This window comes from Saccopteryx bilineata, chromosome 3 (assembly GCF_036850765.1).
Source record: "Saccopteryx bilineata isolate mSacBil1 chromosome 3, mSacBil1_pri_phased_curated, whole genome shotgun sequence".
Classification (NCBI taxonomy): domain Eukaryota; kingdom Metazoa; phylum Chordata; class Mammalia; order Chiroptera; family Emballonuridae; genus Saccopteryx; species Saccopteryx bilineata.
In genome coordinates, this window is record NC_089492.1 from 231,044,702 (window position 1) to 231,062,726 (window position 18,025).

An 18,025-nucleotide genomic window follows, 5' to 3' on the forward strand; every position below is an offset into this window, starting at 1 on the left:
CAGTTTGCTTGCATCTGTTTTATTTTTAATTTTAGTTGGAAACTTAAAGACATTTTGAAATCAGAAAGAATAGAAAGAATAATTCTTGGATGAGATAGATTGTAATTTATAAAAAAGTACACTCCATCCTCATTCCAAGTTTTTTACATTTTGCTGCATATCTCTGGAAACGAATAATTGTACACTGAAATGTAGAATTGGTATTGGGAGCTATTAACCTAAATTACAGAGCTTGTTTATGAGATTAGGTCTCATGTTCTCTGACTTCTAGGTCTCTGCCTCTTCTACTGTTGTGAAAGACCTTTGGTAATTTAAACATTGTTCTTTGATTTTTGGCTTTTTAAAATATGTTGGGTCAAGTGTCGACCTGGAATGCTGAAGTTGCCAGTTCAAAACCCTGGGCTTGCCTGGTCAAGGCGCATATGGGAGTTGACGCTTCCTGCTTCTCCCCCCCTTTTCTCTCTCTCTCTCTTTCTCTCTTCTTTAAAATGAATAAATAAATAAAAATAATTTGCCTGACCTGCAGTGGCACAGTGGGTAAAAAGCATTGACCTGGAACACTGAGGTTGCCGGTTTGAAACCTCAGGCTTGCCTGGTCAAGGCACATATGGGAGTTGATGCTTTCTGCTCCTCCCCTCTACTCTCTCTGTCTCTGTCTCTCTCTCTCTGTCTCCTCTTTCTCAAAAATGAATTTAAAAAATCTAAAATAAAATATATTGGAATCAATGTTAGACCTGTGGTAAAAAGTAAGAATTAATTTTACTGTTCTTCAGAATTCTTCCTTGGCCTTTTCCTAATTTGGCCTACTTAAGACGAAACAAATGTCCCATCTTCCTTCCCTCCCTCCCTTCCTTCCTTCCCTCCCTCCCTCCCTCCCTCCCTCCCTCCCTCCCTCCCTCCCTTCCTTCCTTCCTTCCTTCCTTCCTTCCTTCCTTCCTTCCTTCCTTCCTTCCTTCCTTCCCCCCCCCCTCCCTCCCTCCCTCCCTCCCTCCCTCCCTTCCTCAGTAGTAAGCAATTTATATTAAGGCTTTATAGTAACTTTATATAGTAGATTTAACTTTATTCTTATTTGACAAGTGAAAAAAAGAAAAAAGTTTGGGAAAATTTAGTAACTTGTCCTTGTTTACACACATTTAATAAGTAGTAAAGCTGGGGTTTGCACTTAACATAGTGTTTAAATCTCAATCTTTTAACTATTGAGAAAACACTAAGGGTGTCTTCAGGCTTTATTAGATTCAGGAGTATTTTTACAGATAGAATAGATTTAATTTTTGAGTTTTTTCCCCCCTGTATTAGTAGTATGTGAAAATACAACCTCTAGTGGAAAAGAAAAACAACAGATACACCTGGTGACAATTGCAGATAATTATGTTTTTAAAAAAGTGGTATCCAATAGGATTTTTTAGACCTGCTATCTCTGAGATCTTTTAGATTAGTGTTAAAACAGGATATTGCATCATCTGAGATTGGTAAGTCTTAACTCAGGCAGGTAAATTTGTACTGATAATCAAAAACTAGGAAAATTAGTTTGAATGAATATAAACTGATGTTGAAGTACCTTGTCTCAATTTTCCTTGGGGATAGTAAACTTATTTGCTAACATATTCACATTATCTATAATCTCTCAGTATAGCTATATAAAAGTCAGTGGTGTATTCTTGCATGGTAAAATCTATTTTGAATTAATTTTTTCAATTTATATTTTAGTTACAGCTCTTTTAAGGAAGCTTAAGCAGCAATCCAGGGAAAGTGTTGAAGAAAAACGACCTCGATTACTAAGAGCCCTGAAAGAGGTAGGCTATATTTCTTCACTAGTTTTGTGCCTGCCCCTCCCCCCGCCAAATTGCAGTTTTAAACATTTTTTATATGCTGTGTAATTTCTCACTAATTATTAAGCATCAAGAAATGGTAAAAATCTCACTTAAATTAAGCTATAACATAACAAAATACTCATTATGATATATAAATGTACTCTTATGGGAAACTCCATTTACTTTGAACTAGGAAGGTAGATAAAGAATTATTGCTTTTAATATATTAGATGAGAGTTCTAAGAAAAAAAGAGATAGGTCATAATCAATGGCAGTCATTTTTCTTTGTCCTTTGAATTAGAATATTCTCTAAGAGTTGAAGCCACTGCTCCTAGCAGGAGCAGTTTGCATTTTCCTTATGTAACAAAATTCTTTTTGTATCCTATCTCCTGATGGTAAGAGCTGAGGGTACTGGCACAGAAAGAGACAGATTTATTTTCTAGTATTTTCTTCTGTATTTGTGATGTCTAAAAGAATTGGGGGAGAAAGATAGACCTATGATGATGACTATGTATTTTCTTAGGTATGCTTTTTCTTTTTGAAATCCTAAGAGATAATTTTTTTAGAATATTTGATTGTAATAGTTTCCTTACCAGTTACAGTCTTTAGCGTTTAGCTTCTAATTTGTGAAATAAAAATTTTCTCTCTACTTCTCATATGATGACATAACACTTCAGATTTTGTATTATCACTTTACAGAAATAAAATTTCTATTGTAATGGGTCATTTTGTAGACCATTATGGGGCTATGCAAATAATCATTTGGAAATGACTTTTTATAACTTCTTAAGTTATCAACTATTTATACAATAATACTGTTATTTTATGCTGAGAAATGGAATATTTATTAAGGCAAATTTAAATGCCTATAAGTTTCAGGTTAATGTTCCTATGTCATTAAAATGTTATAAAATCTATATTGGTACATATTTTCCTTTGAGGATAAAAGTGGTAATGTGTGCTATTGTAATGTTTTCTTTTAAGTAATAAGTATTTTTTTCCTTTTACTCCAACTCTAAACATTGAAATTTTTCTCTTCTTGTCTATAGACCTTTAATGATATCCAATTTTTTAAAAAACACAATGTTAAGTAGATACAAATACTGTTAACTAAGGTACATTCAATAATTATTCATATTTCATTTCTCAGCTAGGTGACTTTTATCTAGAACTTCACTGGGATTTTCAAAGCTGGGGTAAGAGTGTGTTATGTTTTACTATAAAATATGTACACATGCAGCATTGCAAGTGTAAAAATATCTGCTATATGGAAATACTGACATAATATAATATATTATAATATAAGGTCTACCGGAAAGTTCTGTCCGTTTCTATCACAAGTTTCGACACGTAAGCACGTTTATTTGGCGCATGTGTGCCTCTCTATTTTTATCACTTAATGTATACATACTGACGTAGCAAATTAACTAAAACAAAGTTGATTCACGTTAGTCTTATGTGTGAAGCGATAGTGTACCCATGGCTACTGATAAAGTTGATTTACGCCACTGTAATTTTTACGAATTTCAACAAGGAAGAAATGCTACAGAAGCATGTCTGTTGCATCCACCATATTCCCCAGACTTAGCACCCTCCGACTATCACTTGTTTTTGTCCTTACAAAATTTTTTGAAGGGCAAAAAATTCAAAAATGAAGAAGATATCAAACAAGCACTGGTTCAATTTTTCGCATTAAAAAATAAAACATTTTTCAAAAATGGGATATACAAATTGCCCTCACGCTGGCAAGAAATTATTAATAATAATGGCAATTATATTATTTAATAAAGTTTATTGACAGAAAGAAAAATTTGTATTTTTTATTCTAAAAACGGACAGAACTTTCCGGTAGACCTTATATATTTGATACTTGTCATAAGGAAAATTAATATTTCCCATCACATTGAATGTAATGGTTGTAAAGCACTGTAGTATTTAACTCAGTTTGGTTAGTAACTTTTATAATTCTTATTTTTAAGATTAAAAATGTCTTGCACTTTAAAAAAGTGCAGGTTTAAATATAATAATTTAAGGAATTTTTAGAGGGAAGAGAAGAATTATTATGAGTTTAATAGATTACTGAATTTAAGGAAGTTTGAAATATAGTTCTTGGGTCCCTAAATGTGCACAACTTGTTTAACATTTGATTTTGCATATTTTATCAACTTTCCATTATTTTTTCTACTCTTACTATATAGTGATTTTGTTTTTTAAATTACAGTTTATAGCTGCTGTCTTAATGTACTATTTGTTTGCATACTGATTCAATTATTCATGAAAGACCTTAATTCCTAGATATTTTGCAGTAATTTATTTTACCTTTGTAAATTTTTCTTTTCTTTATTTTCTAAATAGGAAGTTTGATCCCAGTGATGTTTATAGTAACTAAACAACTAAATTTTAAATTTTTTTAAAGAATGTAATCTATATATAAGTTGGGATATAAGGAGCTTACCTGTGTTCTTTAAAGCATCCGAATTGATTTTTATGATATAAAGATATTTGAATGCTCAGTGATAGTTATTTCCAAATAATTGTAAAAGTACATTATGAAATAATTTTAAAATTAAAGTAGATATTGACAACATTTGAATCCACTGTTAATGTTTCATGCTAATACTTAATTTTATTTGTGTGTGTGTGTGAGAGAGGAGGGTAGATAGTGAGGCAGACTCCCACATGCGCCCCACTGGATCCACCCAGAAACCCCACCTGGGGCCGATGCGCAAGTAACTGAGCTATTCTCAGCTTCTGAAGCTGATGCTTTCCAACAGAGCTATTCTCAGTGCCTGGGGACACACAGGAACCAGTCGAGCCACTGGCTGCGGAAGGGGAAGAGTGAGAGAAAGGGAAAAGGGAGGGAGGGAGAAGCAGATGGTCATTTTTCCTGTGTGCTGTGACTGGTAATCAAACCCAGATGTCCATACACTGGGCCAGTGCTCTGCCCACTGAACCACTGGCCAGGGCCCATGCTAATACTTTCAAAGCCTTTCTAATGTTAACAAATGTGTGTATGTGCATGCACAAATATACCTATATATTCTCTAAGAGCATATATATGTAAATGTATCATATATATGTCAATACTGAGCATTGATTTTTCTTATGGAACCATACTATTATATCATTATGCAATTTGTCTCTTTTACTTAATATATCACAGAAAATCTTATATTAGCTCATGAGGAAGTACTTCTTTTATTTTAACAGCTACATAATACTATACAGCATGGGTGGTTAAGGTTTTCCTAGAGTGTTTAATCTCTAAATGTAATTTTTTAATCCCTATTAAAATCAGTTTTTTCCAAAATTGTTGCAACTCTAGCTCATCAGGTTTGCTTTGGCTCCATCAAAATCAAACATGAGTTTGTTACTCTGATAGGCCTACTATATGTCTTTATGCGGATTTATCATTTATTTAGAAGTCCTGGTGTGGCCCTGGCTGGATGGCTCAGTTGGTTGGAGCATCATCCTGAAGCGCAGAGGTTGCCTGTTCAATCCCTGGTCAGGGCACATGCAGGGACAGATTGATATTTTTGTCTCTCTCTCTCTCCCCCTTCCTATCTCTAAAATCAATAAAATAAACATTTAAATTTAAAAAAAAAAGAAGTCCTGGTATACTATGAGAAAAAATGAGGTTTGTATAATTAAAGAGCTCCAAGTCAAATTGGTCTAAAGCCTGAATACATTTTTTCTATCATCTATAAAGGACCCCCCCCCCCCAATCTTTCTTGGTGATCTTAAACTAAGGTTGTTCTTTCTGTATATTGGTTTTTTAACTGATTCTCTTAGTAATATTAGTGGTTTGAATTCTGAAATAGTCCATTTCACATGCTGAGCAAAATGTTTTAAAATATTTTAAAAGTAACATTTCAGTTATATGAAAAATAGAAATGGATATAATCACTCCTGAAATTGTACATATATCTGTAGTTATAAATGCATCATAAATGTTTTATAATCAGATCATGATATAACCACGGAAGTACTTATTGAAAGTATTGCTTCTTTGAGAATTTGGCTTTGACACAAATATGTCAACACATCTGTTTCATTGCTAATAAAGGATTTTCTGATTTCATGTTAAAACTAGTACCTGATGGTTAGATGTCATATTGTAAATTTTTTGTGTGTGAGATAGACAGAGACAGGAAGGGAGAGAGATGAGAAGCATCATGTAGTTGGAGCACTTTTAAGTTGCTTTGTTGTTCATGATTGCTTTTCATATGTGCCTTGATCAGGGGTGGGTGGGTTCTAGCCAAGCCAGTGACTTTTCGACTCAAATCAACAACCATGAGATCATGTCGATGATTCCGTGCTCAAGCTGGGGCAACCTGTCACTCAAGCTGGTGAGCCTGCACTCAAACCAGCAACCTTAGGGTTTCAAACTAGGGACGCTGTTGATGCTCTATCCATTGCACCACCAACAGTCAGGCATGTAATGATAAAAACTGGAAGTCATTGGCTAGAATTAGCTTTGGATTAAAAAATACTGGGTAATTTCTATTAGTAGATTCAGTTACCAAGCTTTATTCTGTAGTTTAGGCATGTTTTTTCTTCTTGTCGAAACCCCTAATATTAAAAAAAAAAATCAACCCAGAAATAAAGGGAAGCTAAGAAATATTGAGATCCTAGAGTTAAGTTAACTTTAGAAGTAGTAGAGCACACACACACTACTCTTTCTCATACTGTTGTATTCAGAGTTTGGCCAAATATAGCCTCAGACTTAGTTAAAGTGGGGGTAATAGTAGCCCTGTTTGCAGATTTTTGTTTTGATGTGGATGAAATGAAACCATGTTTCTGAAGGCAGTTCTATATATATTGTAAAGTGTTAAATTATTTGTAGTATCATAATCACTACTTCAAATTTAGGATTATGCATATAGCACGTTTCAGCTGAAAAGCTGATAGTTTTTAAAAAAAATTTCTTTGTCTCATAATTTCCAGAATTTTCATTCTATATGTTTGGGATTATTTGAATTTGTATAGAATACATTAGGCTTAGAGCCCTGGCCAGGTAGCTCAGTCGGTTAGAATGTCATCCTGATATACTAAAGGTTGCAAGCTTGATCCCCAGTCAGGGCACATATACAACAATCAACCAATAAATGCATAAGTAAGTGGAACAACAAATTGATGTTTCTCTTTTTCTCTCTGTCTCCTTTGCATTCCCTTTAAAAAAAAAATCAATAAAAAAAATACGAGGCTTCGAAATGCTAATTAAAATCAGGGAGTAAGTGACAGCAAAACCAAAATTTAGTTTATAGACTCTATATTTTTCAGTTCATCGAATTATGCTACCTTTGGAACACTGTTAGTTTCTGAGAAAATTTAAAATATAGAGAGCTTAATTTTTCAATTTATATACAACAAAGGAAAATATCACAATTCAGAAAACATTTATTTTTAGAATGCATTAATAGCAGAAATGTTATTTTGCTTAATGCTATTCTTTCTTTCCTTTTTTTCTTAGCTCTTTCTTCTCAATCCCCCCAATACTCAAGCTTCTTTTTTAATATTCTTGTTTATTTTAATTTTACATAAACATATTTAACATCTTTAATGTTCTTCAAAAATATTATTTTCAATCACTGCAACTATATTCCATCATTCTCCTTGTTTTATTTTTAAGTACTTTTATTTGCTGCATTAGATTATTTACTTGAGATATATTTATGAAATAATTTTTGAAATTGCATAAACTCTCTTTATTGCTGATCATTTTGTATTAAATAACCTCTCACGATTTTAAAAAGGCATTGCAATATTACATGTACCTTTAGTGTTAAGTAGAAAATACTGATGTTACTGAAAAAGTTAAAAAACGTTTTCTGAAGTTTTTGTTTCTCACCCAGTTTGTTTTATCGCTCATTTTAAAAACTGAATTTTTAAAAAATACACCTGTAAAATGTCTAACACACCACTGACATACCACTTTCATACATATCTGATATGATCTTAATTTCTGGAATTTTATTTTAAGATTTTATTTATTGATTTTAGAGAGAAGAGAGGGGGAAATGAAGGGAGGAGAAAGAAGCATCAATTCCTAGTTGTTGCTTCTCACATGTGCTTTGATGGGGCAAGCCCAGGGTATTGAGCTGTTGACCTCACATTCCAGGTTGACGCTCTATTCACTGCTCAAAATTTCAGGAATTTTGAGCTTCATATTTTTTCTTCTTTTTTTGATATACGGTAGTTTATTATAGCCAGTTAAGCAGATTTACTCACCCATAAAATAACACTTTTTTTTTCTTCTTTTCCAAGTGAGAGGAGGAGAGATAGAGAGACAGATACTGTATGCACCCCGACTGGGATACACCTGGCAACCCCCTTCTGGGGCCCATGCTTTGTCCATCTGGGGCCATGCTCACAACTGAGCTATTTTTAGCACCTGAGGCAAAGGCTCTATGGAGCCATCCTCAGCACCCAGGGCCAGTGTGCTTGGATCAATTGAGCCATGGCTGTGGGAGGGGAACAGAGAGAAAGAGGAAGGAAGGGGAGGAGTGGAGAAGCAGATGGTTGCTTCTCCTGTGTTCCCTGACTGGGAATCAAACCTGGGACATCCACATGTTGGGCCTATGCTCTACCACTGAGCCAATTAGCCAGGGCCCATAGAATAATTCTTATTTTCCCCAAATATAGCAGATAATAAGTAATAAAAAATACTATCAAAATATAACTGTGAGGGGGGAGGGAAGGAGGGAGAGGGGGAGGGGGAGGGGTACAGGGGAAGCTAGATGGAGGGTGACGGAGTACAATCTCTCTGGGTGATGGGTATGCAACAGAATTGAATGACAAGATAACCTGGACACGTTTTCTTTGAATATATGTACCCTGATTTATTGATGTCACCCCATTAAAATAAAAATTTATTTATAAATATATATATTTTTATATATTTTTATATATATATATATAACTGTGAGCCTGACCAGGTGGAGGCACAGTGGATAGGACATCAGACTGGGGTACAGAAGACCCAGGTTCGAAACCCCAAGGTTGCTGGCTTGAGCGCGGCCTCACCAGTTACAGTGTGAGGTCACTGGCTTGAGTGTGGGATCATAGACATGACCCCATGGTCACTAGCTTGAGACGAAAGGTCGCTGGCTTGAAGCCCAAGGTTGCTGGCTTGAACAAGGGGTCACTTGGTCTGCTATAGCCCCCCAGTCAAGGCACATATGAGAAAGCAATCAATGAACAACTAAGGTGCTGCAATGAAGAATTGATGCTTCTCATATCTCTCTCTTCCTGTCTGTCTGTCCCTATCTGTCCCTCTCTGACTCTGTCTCTGTTAAAAAATTAAAAAAATATATATATAGCTATGATATGAATGTGAGCAACACTGGAAAGTAGAAATCTAGAGGTGTAAATAGTATGATTCCATTTTATTGATTTTTGACACAGGTATGCTGTGCTTAAGTAACAAAGATCACACATTCAGGATGCAAATTCAAATTATTTAGCTTTAAAATTTTCTCTTTCTGTTATACACATTACTTTTTCTACTATTTAATCACATTATATTGAAAGGATCAGATAGGATTTAAACCCATTCAGGAAAACTTAGTTACCATAGGGCATTGTCTTCTCATTTATAATAATATTCTGTAATATGTACCCATGAGTAACATTACATCAACTCTGCTCTACTTATTGGTGGGTGGGCAGAAGTGGAGGTGGGAAATGTGGTAAACTATCAGTATATACAATTATATAATAGATACTTGAAGTTGTTCAAATTTGCTTTATATATTATTTTAAGTGGGAAAATGTTATTTTAAAGGAAATTATTACTATTTTGGTGAATTCTTAAAATATTCACATTAATTTTCTAATTAAAAAATTTGTAATGTTTCAAAATCTTAGGTGGTTTATTTTTACCTTTTCTTTTTAAAACATACAGTGCCTTTACTTTCCCGAATTCTGCCTTCTGATGCATGTAAAATATACAAACAAGGTATCAATATCAGGTAAGGTAATTTGATTTTTTTTCTGAGTAACAGAAAATTGAGATTTAGAGGAAACTTTTTTTCCTATAGTTATAAATTACACTTGGATGTAGTATTTTATAATTTAAACATGCTATAATATACTCAATATTTAATCCATTTAACACATATTACAGATAACTAAAGGCATAAAATCTTGACTAAAATAGGTATTATTCAACTACAGAGTCTCTAGAAGGCAAACAGTTAACATGATGTAATATAGAAAAGATTTAAGATGGTCATGTCCCTGATCCTGGCTTTTTAAAGAATAGGGACGCATAAGGAAGACCTAACTCTTGTCCTTTTTTCTCCATTTCTTTTATACCAGTGGTAGTCAACCTGGTCCTTACCACCCACTAGTGGGTTCATGGTGGGCGGTAGTGGAGCAACCAAAGTATAAATAAAAAGATAGATTTAACTATAGTAAGTTGTTTTATAAAGATTTATATTCTGCCAAACAGTGAAAATCTGACATAGAGTACTTGGTAAGTAATTATTATTATATGCTTTAACTTGCTGTAACTCTGCTTTATAAATTTTATAAAGTAAAGTTACTTCCCTACTTTATAAATCACCATTACTGTGGAACCAGTGGGTGGTTAGAAAGTTTTACCACTAATAGAGATACAAAAGTGGGCAGTAGGTATAAAAAGGTTGACTACCCCTGTCTTACACCCTTCTCTCCCATATCTACCCATCCATGAATGTATTCATTCATTCATCCAATCAATCATTTATTCTAGAATATGAACACTGTAAGGCTAATTTTAATTTTCTTCTGTTTCCTTTACAACTAAGATTAATGATTAGATCTAATGGGAAATCTATCTATTGTACTCAGTTCAGAATTTTACTTTTTATCACTGCTTATATCTTTAGCTTTGAATTATAGGTATATTTATAAATTAAGTATATTCAAGCTATATAGAATGCTAGTGAATATGCCAAATTATATATGTATATTAGTATATTTATAAATTATATATAAAATATATATGTGTGTGTGTGTGTGTGTGTGTGTGTGTATGCACATTTCCAGAATATTAATTAGGCTATATAAGAGGCTAGATCTTGAAATGTTTTGAAATATTTCCTATAACCTGTTTGTTTTATAGATGAGAAAATTTGAAAGGTGAAGTAATTTTTACAGAATTATATTGCAAATTAATAGTTGAGCCAGTACCTCTCACTTCCTGTAATTCTCACCATGTCACAAGACAGAAATGTTTAAAAATCAGTTCTTTATAAAATTCATTATTTTATATGTTAAATTCTAGTGAAGAGATAAACTTTAGTTGAAAGTAAGTAGAATTTGGTTAAAATAGAAGTTTCTGGGTGTTCATTTTTAAAAAATAACCTTAGATGTTTCTAATTATGAAAGTGCTCATGTACATTAAGTTCATGGTAATTATAGAAACTTTGAGAAATACAGAAAAGCATAGTGTAGAAACTAGGAAAGGATTTTAGGATGATTTAGGTTTAATTTATTTATTCATTTTTATTAGAGAGAGAGGAGAGAGAGAGAGGAAAGTGATAGAACAGAGGGAGGAGCAGGAAGCATCAACTCCCATATGTGCCTTGACCAGGCAAACCTGGGGTTTCAAACCAGCAACCTCAGCATTCCAGGTCAATGCTTTACCCAGTGTGCCATCACAGGTCAGGCGATGTAGGTTTAATTTAACAGCCCATTGTTAGCAATATAATATGGGTTCATCAAAAAATTATTTAACAATTTAAAAATGTTTAATATAGGTGCTTGCCAAAGGTAGATAATTTGGGAGAATAATATTTTCTTCCATGTGCCACTTTAAAAAGTTAGCTTTAGTTTTGTTTGATTTTTACAAATAGGAAAAAAGGAGCAAAATTTTAAAAACATTGTTTTACATTTATATATGATTTTTAGAAGTAAATTTTATGATGAATATTATATAATAAATATAGGTTATAAATAAAACCACAAAATAACTAAAATAGAGACATAAGAAAAAGAGCCTGAGGGAGAACCATTGTGCTGTAGAATATAGGTTAAGGGGAAGGAATGTAATATAGCAGGACACTCAAACCTAGGGCTTCCTATCAGCTAAGGATGAAGGAGACGTGTGATAGATTCTGAAGCTCTCTCTGCCAAACAGTTTACCACATTAATGGAGAGGCTGGATTTTTGGATGTTTGGTAAAGGTTTTTTGCATAGATAACCTTTTGCAAGAATTGACTTAAAAAATCTGTTAACATTAAATAAAATCTTTCAAATATAAATGTCATCAATTAGTTTTATTAAAACATTTCAAATGAAGCTGAATTTTAAATGATGTTCAAAGAAATCTTTAAAGTTTATTTGTATATCAAGATTATATAAAGCATCTTCTCTGTTAAGAGATTAGTGCTTTAGTAGAAATAGGAAAGTATGACCAACTTTGTTGTTGGGAATACAAAATAAATGTTTTCACTATAAATATTAATAATTTTAGGTGCTCTGTACCTACTGACTGAAATGATCATTGCAAACTTGACCTCATTTTAGGCTTTTCCTGTCTTAAGAGAAAGCTCTGTGTTTCTTTTTCAGTGTTATTTGGCATTTTTCAAGTTTTTATCTCAAAAAAAATTTTCTATTTGAAGTTTTACACTTTTATAAAGAATTTTTTGTTTTTCATAGCCATTACATGGCAAAAATTAAAAATATTTAGGTTATAAGCCTAAAGCCAAGGTCTAGTTAATATATACATTAAAATAGCATCATGATAAATTTTATCATTATTAGGCATGTGTAATATTTACCAGACAATTTAATATGTTTGGGATGTTGCAGAAGCAGTATAAGTTTTATTTCAATTGCAAATTATAAAAACGCAGATGAACTAGAAATCGACTATGACTGATTTTAGGTGTGGCTACATCCAAGAGCTTAGATATCACCATGTCAGTCTTTCTTTGTCTCTGTCTCCCTTTGTATCTCTTTTCTCACTATTTTAACCCTTACACCCTGAAGCTTACTACCATTCTCATCAGGATGGGCAGGAATGGAAGGGCAGCAGAATACTGGCCCCCGCCTTTTTTTTTTAAAATGTGGAGTATAATGTTCCGTGGTAGCTGATGCTTTGATTTCAAATAGGGCACTTACATAAGATGATCTCTTTCTTTTTGATACTGTCGGTAGCCTACATCTTATGTAAGTAGAGGAGGAGCCCCTGTTACTGGCATTCTGTTCTGTCATGCCACATGTACAAATAACAGGACATGACTAGTAGCACAGGCACTGGTAATACAGTAGAAGGCCACTGCAAGTAGATCAGGAGCTGGAATGCAGCTATAAAGCAGCAGAGAGGGTTCACTTCTATAGGAGCTTGTGACATGCTGTTTTAGTGCTTCTTGATCTTATTCTGAGGGATGTTTATATTTATATGGCTCAGAAGAGAGCCCCTTACACATAGGGTAATCAGATTTTCCCCATTTGCTCTGTTTCATCCCTGTTGTCCTAGTAAAAATATTAATATTACTTCCACTTTTAAAAGTTCCTAGTTTTGGTGGTGTAGCTCTAGTTATTTTGATGTAGCAAGTGAGATATGTTCCATTTCTCAGCTTTTTCTGTGTTGGAAAATCAAGAATGCCCAGTCACTGTGCCTTGTCTAGAGTGAATACTGAACAACTTACAAAGTAATGAATTTCTATAATTGCATTAGAGACTCTGTAGCCAGGCTGGATCTCTCACAAAGACTTGAAGATGTTTCCCTGGGCATGATCAGCATCTCGTGACAGATGTGTCAACTCATTACTTAGATTTAAGGGCTGTTTTGATCAGCCAGTCAAAGATTGAAGGACTCCAGGGTACTTGAAACATTTCCATTCCGGTATTCTCCCTGATTTCAGCAAGTAATGGTTTGTAGTATTTATTTGAGAACAACTCATTGGGGTAAACCATATGAGGTATTGGTTACCAAAGAGCACAATAAACACACAAGGATATGAATCTATGTGATATTTTGTTTTTTGTTTTTTAAAGGTAATAGTGAGGCAGACTCCTGCATGTACCCTGACTGGGATCCACCTGGGGCTGATGCTTGAGTACCTAACTATTCTCAGCGCCTGAGGCTGATGGACTTACATCAGTGAAGTTATCCTTAGTGCCTGGGACCACACTCGGACCAATCGAGCCACTGGCTGTAGTAGGGGAAGTGGGAGAGGGGAAGAAGCAGATGGTTGCTTCTGTGACTGGGAAAATTGAATCTAGGACATCCATACGCCAGCATGACGCTCTATCCACTGAGCCACCAGCCTGGGCCCTTTATTTTATTTTTTTAGCGAGAGAGAGACAGAGAGAGGGACAGATAAGGACAACAGGGACAGACAGGACCTTTTTTTTATATATAGGTTTTATTCATAGGTTTTTGAGGGGGGGGAGAGAGAGAGAAAGAGAGAGAGAGGGAGGTAGAGAGAGAGAGAGAGAGAGAGAGAAGTGGAGGAGGAATGGGAAGCATCAGTTAGGAGTAGTTGCTTTTCGTATGTGCCTTGACCAAGCAAGCCTGGGGTTTGGAGCCAGTGACCTCAGCATTCCAGGTTGACGCTTTATTCATTACACCACCACAGATCAGGCTGAATCTATGAGGTTTTATTTTTCCCTTCTTTCCAAGTGAGAGGAGGGGAGATAGTGAGACAGACTCCCACATGTGCCTGACCAGGATCCACCTAGCAACCCTCATCTGAGTCCCATGCTTTTCCCATCTGGGGCCATGTTTGCAACTGAGCTATTTTTAGCATCTGAGATGGAACATCCTCAGCGTCTGGGGCTAATGTGCTCAAATCAGTCAAGCCATGGCTGCAGAAAGGGAAGAGGGAAAGAGAGAAGGGGGAGGGGTGGAGAATCAGATGGTCACTTCTACTGTGTGCCCTGACTGGGTATTGAACCTGGAACATCTACACGCTGGCTAACGCTCTACCACTGAGCAAACCGGCTAAGGCTGAATCTATGAGGTTTTGACCCAGGAGCAATTTTAAGGCAGTGGAAGTGTTGGAAAACAATGCTAATTGAATCTAGGAAATCAAACAGAAAATTCAAGAATTTAGAGTAAGTGAAATGGGCTATCTAGTGGAAAGATGAAGCAAGTTTTGGTATCTGATAGATAGGCATAAGGCATAGATACAGAGCAAAAGGCCAAGACTGGAAACAGTTCTTAATTGAAGAATGTGGTACATTCATTGCTTTACCCCTCTTAAATGCTCCACTGAGCCAGTAACATGGTCTTAAAGGGATATAAGAAAGTTAGGTCTGCTTTGTTTTTCTCCCTTCCTAGCTGTAACCTTGATAGAGTAGCTACAGTAAGGGATTTGGTAGGGAACAAGAATACATTTAGGGAAATACTTAAACAATGGGGAAACAATCTTTTTCTTGCTGGATTAATGAAGCATATTTTTAGAAAAATAAATATAGGTAAAATGCAATATATTTAAATATTCTTTTGGTATTTTTAAAAAATATGCTGTTTTAAATTTAGCTTTTATCTCTGTATTTGACTTTGAAATGTGGTATTAGCATCTTGGTTTGAGTTTAAAGGAACAAAGCTTGTTTAATTATTATGAAGTTTTATTGAAATTTATTGGTCAGAATTTCTCATCTACCTCTCTTTCACAGGCTTGACACTACTCTCATAGACTTTACTGACATGAAGTGCCAACGAGGGGATTTGAGCTTCATTTTCAATGGGGATGCAGCGCCCTCTGAATCTTTTGTAGTGTTAGACAATGAACAAAAAGTTTACCAGCGAATACACCATGAGGTGAGCATGTTGTCTTACAAATATCCCTCTAAACGGTTTTTTAAAAATGTCTTTGTATGCAACTAATCTTCAGTGAAATTGAAAAGGCTTATAAAGTATAATTGAGATAGTTCAATCCTAAAACTTTCATTTTCTTACTATCTTTTTGAAAAAAATTTTATATGGGTTTTCATCTTGACTAATCCATTGAGTCTGCTTGCTCATAATTCACTGATGATCTGCTAGTTAAATGAACTCCATTTTCTCTTGAGTTCTCATGTGATGAACCATGCTGGCCCTTTCACCATTGATTATTTTGCTACCCTTAGCTTCTTGTGAAATACGGCTGACTATCTCTGTCTCCTTAATATGCACACCTTTGATTCTCTGTACTCTTACTTTTCCTAACTTTTTGGCTTTATCTTTTCCTTCTTAGAGTACAAAATTATTTCCCTTTTCTCTCATCATAAGTCCATGTTAGTATTGTCTCTACAACATCACTGAAAACCACATGCAGCATGAGCCTCATCCTCTGTTTCTGGGAGGCCCCTTTCCCTGCTTTTAGAGATACCAGATAGGCAGAGCTTTTCTGGTATTTCTGTATCATTGATAACCTTACAAATTTTTTTTGGTCAACATTTTGTTTTTTCACTGTTGCTTTAAAATTTTTTATTTTTATTTTTCACCACTTTATTTCCCCATATTGTCATTCACCACATCTTATGGTTCCTTCCTCAACATTTCTTAGATTAGACCTTCCTACTACCATAACTATTGATGAGACCTTAGTTACCTTGTACGTGTACTATTGAAAAGTAGTTTCCTAACTGGCACTGAGCAATGAAGATTTAGATTGGAAGAGGAGAAAGTATTCCTTGTGAAGCACACAGGGTGAGTAAAGTCATAGAAGTGGGAATAAGAATGGCCTTTTGGGGAAACAGAAAGGAGATGGATTATCTTTTTTTTTTTTTGTATTTTTCTGAAGCTGGAAACGGGGAGGCAGTTAGATAGACTCCCGCATGCACCCAACCAGGATCCACCCAGCACGCCCACCAGGGGGTGATGCTCTGCCCATCCGGGGCGTTGCTCTGTCGCGACCAGAGCCATTCTAGCGCCTGAGGCAGAGGCCACAGAGCCACCCCTAGTGCCCGGGCCATCTTTGCTCCAATGGAACCCTGGCTGTGGGAGGGGAAGAGACAGAGAGGAAGGAGGGGGGAGGGGTGGAGAAGCAGATGGGCGCCTCTCCTGTGTGCCCTGACCGGGAATTGAACCCGGGACTTCTGCATACCAGGCCGACGCCCTACCACTGAGCCAACCGGCCAGGGCCGAGATGGATTATCTGACTGCTGCAAAGGTTTCTCTTAATGAGTATTGGAACATTGTTTATGGAAGACCTTAAAAGCCAGATAACATAACTTAGGATCTGCTGATAATAGAGTCATAGGTTCTTAAACAAGGTATTGATAAGATCCAAAAGTAATTTAAGTGAATTCATCTTATGTATTTATTTCACTTACCTTCATTCCCTCTCTTCCTTTCTTAAACATTTATTAAGGATCCAATGAATGCTAGACTGCCAGGTACTATAGATAGTGATGCTGCATATCAATTACTATTATATATTAGTATTATATTAAGCATTAATGGCCAGCATATTGGAACTATTATTCAAGTACTTTAATTAAAAAGTGCTTTTCATTTAATTCTTAGAATAACCTGTCAAAGTAAATACTTTTTTTTTTCTTACACATCAGAAAATTAAGGCTTATAGACGTTAAATGATATCTCCAAAATCGCACAACTAGTGTGCAAGATGGTTTGGAAAAGGAAGAGATTGGAGGCAGGGTAATTATGTAAGAAGTTCTTACAGTTATACTGTGGAGAAGTGTTGAAGATCTTGACTAGGATGGTGTAGTGATTAAGAAAGAAATTATGACTTACGTTTGCAGGAATGAAATAATAGGACTTGCTAATAGATTGAATGAATTAAGAATTAGGGTGAGTGTAGTGATTCTATCTTTAAGAGTGGAATGATGGTGGTTCTACTGATAGAATTGGGGCATTTGGGAAGGAAATAGGCTTGGGGTTTCAGGTGATGCTCATTTTGAGTCTGTTGTTAAAATCTGCAGTTATTTCAACCCTCTCTTTATTAGGCTTCTCTGAAGTATTTACTATTATTGATAACTCAGTTTTTTAAATATTCATTTTCTTTTTTTTTTTTTTTTAAGATTTTATGTATTGAGTTTACAGAGAGAGGAGGGGGGAGTGAGAAGTATCAACTCATAGTTACTTCGCTTTTAGTTTTTCGTTGATTGCTTGTTGTATGTGCCATGACCCAGCAGGCCCAGGGTTTTGAACTGCTGACCTCAGCATTCCAGGTTGACACTTTATCCACTGCACCAGGCTCCTTGTGTTTTGACTTTGGTCAGTTCTTTTCCCCTCTCTCCATCTTACTCTCCTTTACCTGTTCCTT

General features: G+C 35.2%; 1 protein-coding gene across 2 annotated transcripts in view; it reads left to right on the plus strand.

The window, feature by feature from the left end:
• ANKRD13C (ankyrin repeat domain 13C) overlaps window positions 1-18,025 on the plus strand; it is a 94,131-nt gene that overhangs the window by 41,821 nt on the left and 34,285 nt on the right. For both annotated transcript variants that reach the window (XM_066268891.1, XM_066268890.1), the window contains 4 exons: window positions 1,708-1,793; window positions 2,962-3,007; window positions 9,718-9,784; window positions 15,429-15,573. In XM_066268891.1, the coding sequence (XP_066124988.1) occupies window positions 1,708-1,793; window positions 2,962-3,007; window positions 9,718-9,784; window positions 15,429-15,573 (344 nt within the window). The remainder of the gene's footprint in view (window positions 1-1,707; window positions 1,794-2,961; window positions 3,008-9,717; window positions 9,785-15,428; window positions 15,574-18,025) is intronic.